Below are 9,907 nucleotides of genomic sequence, written 5' to 3' on the forward strand. Positions count from 1 at the left end.
GGGGGGGAGGGCGTGTGGGCGGTGTAAGTAAGTTTTCGGCGGTCTGGACGGGTGCAGGCTGGGGGACGGAGGGTGGTCGGTGAGGATGTGCGCTCAGAGCTGGGCGGGGGTGGCGGATGGGTGCTTGAGGGGGAGGCGCGCTGACGGGGAAAGGACAGGGTTTGCAAATGCACGAGGGAGGGGCGTGCGGCAAACACGAGGGGAGCAGGCGAAGGACGGAAGGATCGTATGTGTGACAGCCCGCGCGTGCCGCCAGCTTTTGCAATCCAGCTGTTGTACCACAGCTGGACCCCAGCCCATCGCTGCCCAGGCTCCCTGCGCCTCAAAACAGAAGGAGCTGTCACGGGCAGCCGGCAGCTGCACGGCAGCTTCACTCGCTCCAACTGCACCACTGTGCCACTCCTCAGGAGAGCCCCTCGCCCGGCCGCCCGACCCGCCGCGCCGCGGCGGCCCCTTACCCATTCCGAGGCTTTGATGCGTTCGAGGTCGATCTGAAACCCGGGGATCAGCAGCTCAAGGGCCTCGATGCCAGCCTCGATGGCTGAGGGGTCCGAGTACCGGCCGCCCATCTTCCGGCCCGCCTGCGGCGGGGCGGGCGGCGGTATTCGCGCCGTCGGCGGCGGCGGCGGGCGCGCGTGAGCATCAAGGGCGGGTCGCTGTGCATGGGCATGCGGGCAGCGCCCCACTCCAAGGCGACCATGTCATGACAGCATTCACGGCGCAGCTTTGCTGGCGTGAGGCTGCACCTGTGACAGGTCCTCCACGAGCCGCTTCCGCCGCTTCGCAGCCCAGTCTATAGAACCGGCGGGCTTGTGCTGCTGTTGTTGTGGCGGCTGCTGCTCGGGCGCCGCTGTACTTGCGATCACCCCCGACTCGCCCGCTCCCGCTGCTGCTGCTGACGCGCATGCGGAGGTGGAGCGGTGCTGCGACAACGTGCGAACGCCTGCGCAAGCTGAAACATTCGCATATACACCTTGTCTCCGCTGCTGTGCTCGCTGGGGTGCAACGGAGCCGGATGTGAGTGCCCGAAACATAGTGGCCAGGCCTCTAAGTGCCTATGAGGCACTCTCGCTCAAAGGCGATGAATCTAACGACGTTTTTTCCTTACCAAGCGCACCATGCGTGCCATGCTCAGATCTGCGGGCCCCTCATGGTGTGTCTGTTGGTGACCAGGGGTGACAGGCAGCGCACCTGGCTCACTTCATCTAATGCGGTGCAGCCGCCATGCAGCTACTTTACCAGCAGTCAGACAAATCAAGGCACAGATGTCTGCATGTTGTGGACCTGGTCAGCTTGAGCCATGTCGGGGTGCGAGGGCCCCCGCGGCCCGGCGGCGCCCAGGTGCCCTCGTTTGAATTGCGTGTCTGGAGCCCTGGTCGAGGCTGCGCGCTGATGGGGTGCGCCCAGATGCCGGACCCACGGAGGCGTGCTCATGAGCGCCAACCCTGAAAGCCTGTCCCTGCAGCGCATGGCCTGGCCTTGCTTCACACGTTGATTTTTGCAGAACAAGCCGCTCGAGCTGCAATCAAACTTGTTCACTAGGACTCTGCTCGTCAGTCAAAGGCATGGAACGAATATGGGAATAAATGTCTGGGACGAGACACGAACGCGCCTCAAACAGCTGTATTCAGTTATGCCTTGCAAGCTTAGTACATGAGCTGTGGAGATGCTTGCAACTCATATCCGCGATGCAACGCCGAGCTGCCCTATTAGTGGATGTACACTCAGGGCCAATCCCAAGCCAAGTTGGGTTTGCAAGAAATCGGGTCAGGGACGCCCGCCGCGGGGCTGTCGATGCAGGCAAAACGCAGGAATGCAGTTGCATGCGTGCATACCGTACATTGATAGACCCGCTGCACTGCTCTTGTTCTGCTTTCTTGAAGCACAAACGGTGGTCTCTGTCATTGCACAGCAGCAGGAGCGTCGCAGCAGCAGCAGCGCGCAGCTCCCATGTCACCCAGTGACACCACGGTTACGACTGCCTCTGCGGACCTCAAAGCCCGCATTACAACCGCATATGTATCATTGGATGGTAATATACGCGATTTTATCGCCAACACGGTCACGTGTCGTAAAGAAGCTTGTTGCCGCGAAGCCAGAAATGGCGGGTTTCCACAGAGCGCTGTTGCTGCTCGCCTGCGGCCTCGTAGTGGCCCAGGGAGCTCTTAATTCGGCTGAAAGGCGCGAAGCGAAGCGTTCTGGGCGCTACAGCAAGTATTTGACCCCGACCAACCCGGGGTTGCCGGGGTGGCAGTCGACAATTCGTGGCGCGGCGGCAGACGCGCTGGCAGCAGCGAGCGCCGGCGGCTCGGCCTTTGGGCCTGGACCCTTCCCTAGCGGCTTCAATAGTTTCACTTCCGCCTCGGCCTTATCATTGGCTGACAGCGGCTTTGGCCTCAAGGGCGGCAAGGGCGCTGTCGCTGCATACCCACCAGCCGTTGGCTTCGCACCTGCCCAGTGCGCCGGTGAGCAGCGCCGCCCTCTCGCGCTGTGCCAGGCCAGCACAGTTTCACACTGCTGTGCACTGGTTCCACCACAGCTGCAGCCCGTTCCCCTTGCCGCCACCCATTCACCCTTCCCTTACCGCTGCAATTCCCTGCCTGTCCCCAGGCACCCCCTTTTGCGTCCCGTCATTCATCCCTCCGACCTACGCACCAGCAATCCCTGTTTGCCCCCCTGGCTTCTTGATGGACGGCAGCGGCATGTAAGTCCTGGCCCCCCTCCCCCTGCATGCGCCCCCTCGCACGCAACGGCCGCAAAAGTGTGCAGCCCTCTGACCGGGCCCATGGCATCAGCTTCGACTGAGTCCACAGCACATACCAGCACCCTCAATTTTTACAAAGGAGGAGCTGCAAATTTTAGGCTGACCCTACCTATCCCGCAACGGCTCCTCCAATTCATCCTCCCGCCCGACTCACCTTAATACCTCCACCCCCCCCCCTCGGGTCACACCCTGTATCACAGGTGCTACACCGCCAAGTCGCTCTGCCCCCCCGGCTCCCAGCCCCTCGACGGCCAGTGCTGCGCGGAGGAGCCCCGCAACGTCTGCTGGGCGGCGCTGGGCGCCTGCCCCGGCGGCTGCACCAGCATGGAGCCCATATGTTCGCCCTCCAAGCCCTATTCTGACGTCATCGCCCACGTCAGCGTGGAGGCCGTGTCAAACCCCAGCCCCAAGGTGGGCGCCGACGCGCTGCGTACGCCAATCTGCTTGTGCCAAAAAACTGCTACAACCACCCCCACATGTGAGCTTGGCCAGGCTCCCGATTGCACATGCAGCTCCCCACCCTTAAATCACCCCCCTGTGCGTCTCTGGACGCAATGCGGCATCGCGCACCGCAGGAGGCGGCCGCAGGCGTCGCGTTCTTCAAGCTGGGCCTGCCCAAGCTTGACCTGGTCAAGAACGTGCTGATCGCCGGAAAGGGCATCGCCAAGGCCATCGTGAGTCCTGCCTACTGCCTTCTGCCTCATGCCTTGTGCAGCATGTATGCATGTTTTTCCTGCCCCACGCGATCAGCTTCCCTACAGCAGCGGCTGGAAGCCTGCGCTTCTAGCGAGCAGGCTAGCCTCCACCCTGTGCCACTGTCGGCCCGCGCTGCGGTTGCTTGAGCCGGGAGCTGCCCGCCCCGCCGGTCGCCTGACCCCGTCTCGGATGCCAACTCCAAACACACCACGCCCCCAGGAGGAGAAGGTGGTGTCAGTGCCGCTGACCGTGCTGGCCAAGACCAAGGAGATTCTTGGGAAGGGCAAGGGCGCCACCGGCGGCGTGGTGGTCAAAGCGGAGGCGTACGCCAAAGCCGGCGTCGTGCCAAAGTGCTTCCAGAAGTGGTGGGTGCCGCGCGGCAGGGGGGCGGGGGCGCGCGCCTGCTCAAGCCGCATGCAAGCGGCAGGCTGTTGAGCCTGCAGGGCTGTGGCTGAACAGCGCATGAAGGGGTAGCCTGGAGTTACTGGCAATGTTGTCACCCCAGGCCCGGCCCCCGCGCTCATCCTCACCATCTCCATCCCTGCCTTTCCCACCCATGTCGACCCTCTTGATGCCGCGTGCGTCCTCCATCAACGCAGCTGCCAGACGTGAGTTGTTGAGTTGGACGCCGCCTGTTGGTGGCCTGGGCCACGCCCGTAGCGGATGCTCTCGCCCTCGTGCAGCCGCGTTCCCATGGGTATGTCAGACCGCTTTGCATGGGCACGCCAACGGTGCCAGATATGCATACCTCATCCTGTTTACGTTTCCCGGCCCCTGACCGCCCCTTGCCCCCCCTTTGCCCCTCCCTCCCCTTCTCATGCCCCCTCCAGTGTGCCTGACTTGGTGTGCGTGGCCCCCAAGATTGACAAGGCCGTCGTGGCCCCCTCCTTGACGTGCCCCCCCGGCTGCTCGCCGGCCGACGGTGACAAGTGCCTGTGCGCCCCCGGCGGCCCCTGCCCCTGCCCGCCCGGCACCAAGGAGTGCCCATTTGCTGGCGGCCGGTGAGCGCAGGAGAGCGGCGACACGGGTCCGCCAGACCACACCTTGCGCGAGCGCACGCTTACGTGTTCGACCCACGGCGTCTGGTCAGAAGAAGCCCAGGCTCGTGATCCTGCTCGCGGAACTGGGTTGCGCAGGTTGCCAGCGGGTTGCCAGCGGGTTGACGGCATTTTCCCAAAGCGCGCTCCTCCTCACCTATGTGCCTGTGGCCGCCTCCTGCCCCTTCATTTCCCCCAAACCCCTCAAAACAGGATGTGCGTGTCATTGGACCTGTGCTTCGGCCTGGACCAGTGCAAGATGATGTCACTGCTGGCGCCACACCTCCCCATCCTCTCGTGCCCCACGCCCCTTGGCGGCGGCCGCGCCGCGCTGGCGTCGGCTTTTGCCTCGGCGTCTGCAGCAGGCAACTGATTTGGAAACAACAGGGTGTGAGACGAGCCCCTAATGATTGCTTGAGGTGTTGTTGCTGCCCTGTGTCGACCCAGTTGACAGCCTGCAGCTGCGACGCTGCAAAGCAGAAAGACGGCAGCTGGGCTGTCCTCGTCTGCCCACCGCTAGTTCAGTGTTCTTCGAGCGTACTGACACGCACGACGGTTTACAAACCTCCTGTGAGGATTACTAGATAATTAGTTGAGCAGTTCTAGGTGGCTGTTTAATTGGCTCAAGGCAAAACACAAGTGCCCGCCGCCCACTGAGCTTTCGTTTGCCGCCGAAATGGCGGCCATTCTTTCCAGTTGGCATGTTGCCCACAAAAGGCTGGCTGTTGGAGCGGCCTTTTGGTGCGAGAGCGCCACGAGCTGATTCCTACAATAACATGCTCTTTCCTGTGTGGCAAAGCCGGTGGCGCTGCAACGCGCCTCAAGGCCTTTGCTGACCTGTCACCTGTCGCTGTCTTGTAACACCAATTGGCTGACTGGACATGTGTGTGTGTGTGTGTGTGTGTGTGTGTGTGTTGTGTGTTGTGTGTTGTGCGTGTGTGTGTGTGTGTGTGTGTGTGTGTGTGTGTGCCGCATAATGTCATCTGACAGCCTGGGGTTCGAAGCGCTGGGCCTGGCAGCACGTGGGGGTGGAGAGCAAGGGGTGCGTGATGGCTTTGTTAGGCATGAGTTTGCACGGATGCAGAGCAGAGTAGGTGCGTACGCTTGGGGTAGCGACTGCGAGAGGGGCTGCACGGGTCGGAAAGCACACTCACTCAGGACACCTGAACAAGGACACAAGCTGCTGCTGCCGTTGCTGCTGCCGCCGTTGCTGCTGCCGTTGCTGCTGCTGCTGCTGCTGCTGCCACTGCTGCTGCCGCCGCGGCTGCTGCTGCTTCTTTCACTGCCGCTGCTGCATCCGGTGCCTAGATGTTAATCTTCGATGCTGTTTGCAACCTTTGCAAATCAGCACAATGCTAACCGCTCGTTCAGCTCGCCGCACTTTGCCCAAGACACCTGACCCGCATGTATGATGGCCAACACCCCTGGACTCTAGGAACTTGACAGCCACTTGAATGCTTGCTGCCTCAGGGGGCATAACGTGACTCAAGACGGCCCTGCAAATTCACAAGTATTGGTGGAACAACCTTGGCAGATTCGTGAGGGGGTGGGGGTTGGTCGACGGGAGGAGGGGAGCAGGCGGGCGTGCGAGGGGCCCAAGATGTGGCGCGATGCCACCCATTGACTCTAACGCGGTGCTGTAACAATTTTTGTGTTTAGCTTTGAGGTACTCAGCGCTGGTTTTGTAGCCTGGCACCCTCCCCTGGGCCCGCGTCGCTGCTGCGGGTCACCAGGCACAGGATGACGCCCGATGCCCACCCCACGGCGGCATGCCGAGGCAGCCTACATCATGGCCCTCGAGCCACATAGCGCTCCCTGATGCTGATAAGGTCAAGCAGCCCGAGTGAAATCAGCTGCAGCGGCTCGCGGGCAGGGCGATTCACGCGCGTGTGGCATCAGTTGCTGGGTGTTTCGGTCACGCAAGTGGCCGAGGCGCGCTGCAGTGAATGACATTGCATATCCGAATATTGAGAGAGGCGGAATAAGGCGAATACTGTTACACCGCTTCACGCCTTCGCCAGCCTGGCCTGAACAGCAAGATCACTCCCGAAATGGCCGCGGAGGCACCCAAGGGCGAGTTGCTAAATGGCACGGCCCTCGCGGCTGTCAAGGAGCACGAGGAATCCCGCGTTGCCAAACTCTCGCTGCCGGGCGGCAAGACGCTCGACCTGCCAATCCTGACGGTGACTCGCTCGCGCTGCATGGCGCCGGCGCGGGCACGGGCCAAACCCCAGCAAGCTCCGCTAGCATGCAAGCAAGCATATCTTTGCAGCATGGTGGTGGATGTCGCATGCACCCCCAGCGGTACCGCATGCACCGCAATGTGCCACAGTGGAACGGTAGCAAGCAGTTGGACAGCGCCCCGCCACGAGACGCCTGTTGGTGCGGCCCGCATGCCCGGGAGCGCCGCCTCCCTTAGATCGTTTTGCCCATCAACTTGCAGGACGCGGCGGGCAACACTTTTATTGACATCAGGCGGCTGCAACCCACGTGAGCAGCCGACTGGTCCCACGCACCGCAGGGAATCATCATTTCCGCAACCGCCCGACGCTGTTGCTGCGCCGGCCTGCTCGGCACGCCTGTTCGCGTGCCCTTGCCCCCCTCCGGCGCGTGCCTGATTGAAAGCGGCGGAGCCCGTCTTCATTGCTCTGAGCCTGCTGCTCCACACCAAACCCCACAGGACTGGGATCTGCACTTTTGACCCGGGTTTCACAAGCACAGGTGCGCCGCGCGCCTGGAGGCGCCCCCACGCGCCTGCGCAGGGCAACGCAATCCACCGCCCATGCAAGCTTCTCTGGCGCGCCACGTGGCGCATGGTCGCCTTGCCTCGCCTTGCACGCATGCCCTTCGCGCCGCGTTCCCACTTGCTGCGCCTCCCACCCTCTCTATCGCGTTCCCGTTTGCTCCCTTCCCATTCCTGCGCTGGACCACGCTGTTTATAATAACAGCGGCCTGCGAGTCAGCCATCACATACATTGACGGCGGCAAGGGCGTGCTCCTCTACAGGTGTGTGGTTGACGCGCAGCTGCGTTTCAACAAACCATTCCAGCAAGTGCGAATGTGGCACGCGCGTGTGCGCGTGTTTGTGTGTGTGTGTATGCGTGTGTGTGCATGTGATATGAGTTCATATGTGTGGAGACGTGTGGACACGTGTGTGTGTATATATGTTCTTGTGTGTGCGTGTGTGTGTGTAATTGGGGGAGAGGAGCGCCGCCAACATTGGGTATGGGGGGAGGGGCACGTCGAGCGCCGCGGCTGCGTCGCGGCGCCACGGGGCGCCGCAAATTTGCCTTGGCAGCTCGACGAAGCGGCAGGGCGGGGCGCGCCGCCCACGAGGGTTCCCACGGGTGCTTGCAGGTTCCGTTCTCGTCGCCACGCCCCCGAGCTCGCACCTTTGCCACTCGGTGCTCCTAGCGCCTTGCCACGCCCTAATGATTCTCGCCCAAACACGTGCGCGCGCACACACACTCAAGCGCGCACACACACACGCGCACGCACACGCGCACGCACACACGCACACACACGCGTGCGCACACACGTACACACACACACACACACACGCATACACACACACTAGGGGCTATCCTATTGAGCAGCTTGCGGAGAAGGGGGACTTTTTCGACGCAGCCTACGTGCTGCTCCACGGGGACCTCCCCACCAAGGTCCGCCCATGACTCATGCACCGCCAGATCGCACGCTGGCAATACCGCGCAGTCTGCACTGAGCAGAATTTACAGCGGGGCACCGCACCGATCACGGTGCACTGTGCGGTCACAGCCTGCGGATTGCAGCGATGCAGGGAGGGGCGGGCCCTGCAGCCGCCGCTGCCGGCGGGTGGGGGCCAGGGGCGAGGGGCGATGCGTGTGGAGCGGCGGGCATGCCTCACACCCATCACTCCTCGCTTGCAGCCCCCCGCGCCGCACATCACCCGGACCCGGATTTTCCGCCACCAACCCCCCGCCTCCCGACTGAGTGCGCTGAGGACCCTCTGTTCTCTTGGATCTCGCGTTCTGATCTGATGTGATCTCTAGATCCAGAAGCGCAAGTTCGAAGTGGAGATCAAGCGTCACACGCTGGTTCACGAGCAGCTGATCCAGTTCTACAAGGGCTTCAAACACGACGCTCACCCCATGGCCATCATGGTGGGCGGGGGGGGGGGGGTGTTGCAGGGAGCGCCGTATGGCATCAGGGCTCTGGGGCTTTGCCTGGTTCTTGTGGGGGCGGGGGGCTGCCATGAGCTGCGATACTTTTTGCATGCTAGTGACGCCCGCTTGCCCCTGCCTTGGGTGCCACCCGTTTTGTGCGTCGACGTCACCCACCAACGCCAACACCGCCCCCAAAACCCCCAACCCACAAACCTCCGAAATCCAGGTGGGCGTGGTGGGGGCGCTGTCTGCCTTCTACCGGTCGTCCTCAGAGGTCCACGACCCGACGCAGCAGCTGCGCGCGTGCATGCGACTCATCTCCAAGATGCCCACGCTGGCGGCGCTCGCGTACAAGACGTCCCGAGGTGGGGCGCGACACGGCTGCTGCTCGGCGGCTTTTTCTTTCCCCGTGAATCGTGCCGTCACTCGCCGGTGATTTTCTTCCGCGGCGTGCTGCTTCTCGAGGCCGGGACAATAGTCGGCGGCTCGCTGCCTTGGAGATGCTTCCAGGCGGTCTCGCTGTCGTGCCTCAAGCCTCGCGTGTGGGGCCTCGAGCTGGGGCGGCGGGCGGGCCAGTGTGGGATACGGCACCCCTGGGTCGGGCCTGCTGCCGGGGCCGAAGCCGCGATCGTCACACGCTATGCACGCCCTTCCGAAACGCCGCTGGTGCACAAACCTCCTTCCGCCTGTCACCGGCGGCCACTACGTCATGGCCCAACTCCCCACGACGACCCACCACCCATAATGGGTCAGCACCCGACTTTCAAACCGTGCAACTCCGCAACTCCCCTCACCACTCAACCCTCACCCTCACCCTCACCACTCCCACCCCCAAATCAGGCATGCCCATCATCTACCCCCGCAACGACCTGTCTTATGCTGAGAACCTGCTCTACATGATGCACGCATCACCTTGCGAGCCGTACAAGGTGCGGGGAGTGGGATCACAAGTGTTTGAGTGTGTGTGCGTGTGTATGTGCTTGTGCGTGCGTGTGTGTGTACATGCGTATGTGTGTGTGTGCAAACAGTGCGCGCACGGGACACAAGGCGCATGCATAAATACAGTTTGTGCGTGAGGTCACTGGTGTCACGCCGACGCGCGGAGCAGCGAGTGGTCAAGCAGCTGCGGCGCCCGCCGCCAAGCCGCATCAAGCCGGATTCAGCCGCATCAAGCCGCCCTAGACACCCGCCGGCCCTTCATGGCCGCTGGATATCACCCGGCCCTTCCGCCCCCGCCCCACCACCACCCCACCCCCACGCAGCAC

At 62.9% G+C, this 9,907-nt stretch overlaps 3 protein-coding genes across 3 annotated transcripts in view; 2 read left to right on the forward strand and 1 right to left on the reverse strand.

Annotated features, from left to right (window-relative positions):
* MNEG_4306 (hypothetical protein) overlaps positions 1 to 1,129 on the reverse strand; it is a gene marked incomplete at both ends in the record, with an annotated part of 3,132 nt that extends 2,003 nt beyond the window's left edge. The window contains 3 exons of the mRNA XM_014047217.1: positions 459 to 581; positions 747 to 923; positions 1,118 to 1,129. Of these exons, the coding sequence (XP_013902671.1) occupies positions 459 to 581; positions 747 to 923; positions 1,118 to 1,129 (312 nt within the window). The remainder of the gene's footprint in view (positions 1 to 458; positions 582 to 746; positions 924 to 1,117) is intronic.
* Positions 1,130 to 2,687: 1,558 nt separating this feature from the next.
* On the forward strand, positions 2,688 to 4,870 carry MNEG_4307 (hypothetical protein; the record flags this gene model as incomplete). Its single annotated transcript, XM_014047218.1, has 6 exons — positions 2,688 to 2,704; positions 2,965 to 3,175; positions 3,340 to 3,438; positions 3,680 to 3,825; positions 4,291 to 4,461; positions 4,711 to 4,870. 6 exons carry the CDS (start codon positions 2,688 to 2,690, stop codon positions 4,868 to 4,870), a joined length of 804 nt encoding a protein of 267 aa, XP_013902672.1.
* Positions 4,871 to 6,548: 1,678 nt separating this feature from the next.
* On the forward strand, positions 6,549 to 9,824 carry MNEG_4308 (type II citrate synthase; the record flags this gene model as incomplete). The annotated part of the gene is made up of 9 exons (XM_014047219.1): positions 6,549 to 6,680; positions 6,941 to 6,987; positions 7,178 to 7,218; positions 7,446 to 7,503; positions 8,075 to 8,159; positions 8,529 to 8,639; positions 8,869 to 9,007; positions 9,483 to 9,571; positions 9,708 to 9,824. The coding sequence occupies 9 exons, from the start codon at positions 6,549 to 6,551 to the stop codon at positions 9,822 to 9,824; spliced, it is 819 nt and encodes a 272-aa protein (XP_013902673.1).
* Between the last annotated feature and the right edge of the window lie 83 nt (positions 9,825 to 9,907).

This window comes from Monoraphidium neglectum (genome assembly GCF_000611645.1).
Source record: "Monoraphidium neglectum strain SAG 48.87 unplaced genomic scaffold scaffold00591, whole genome shotgun sequence".
NCBI lineage: Eukaryota > Viridiplantae > Chlorophyta > Chlorophyceae > Sphaeropleales > Selenastraceae > Monoraphidium > Monoraphidium neglectum.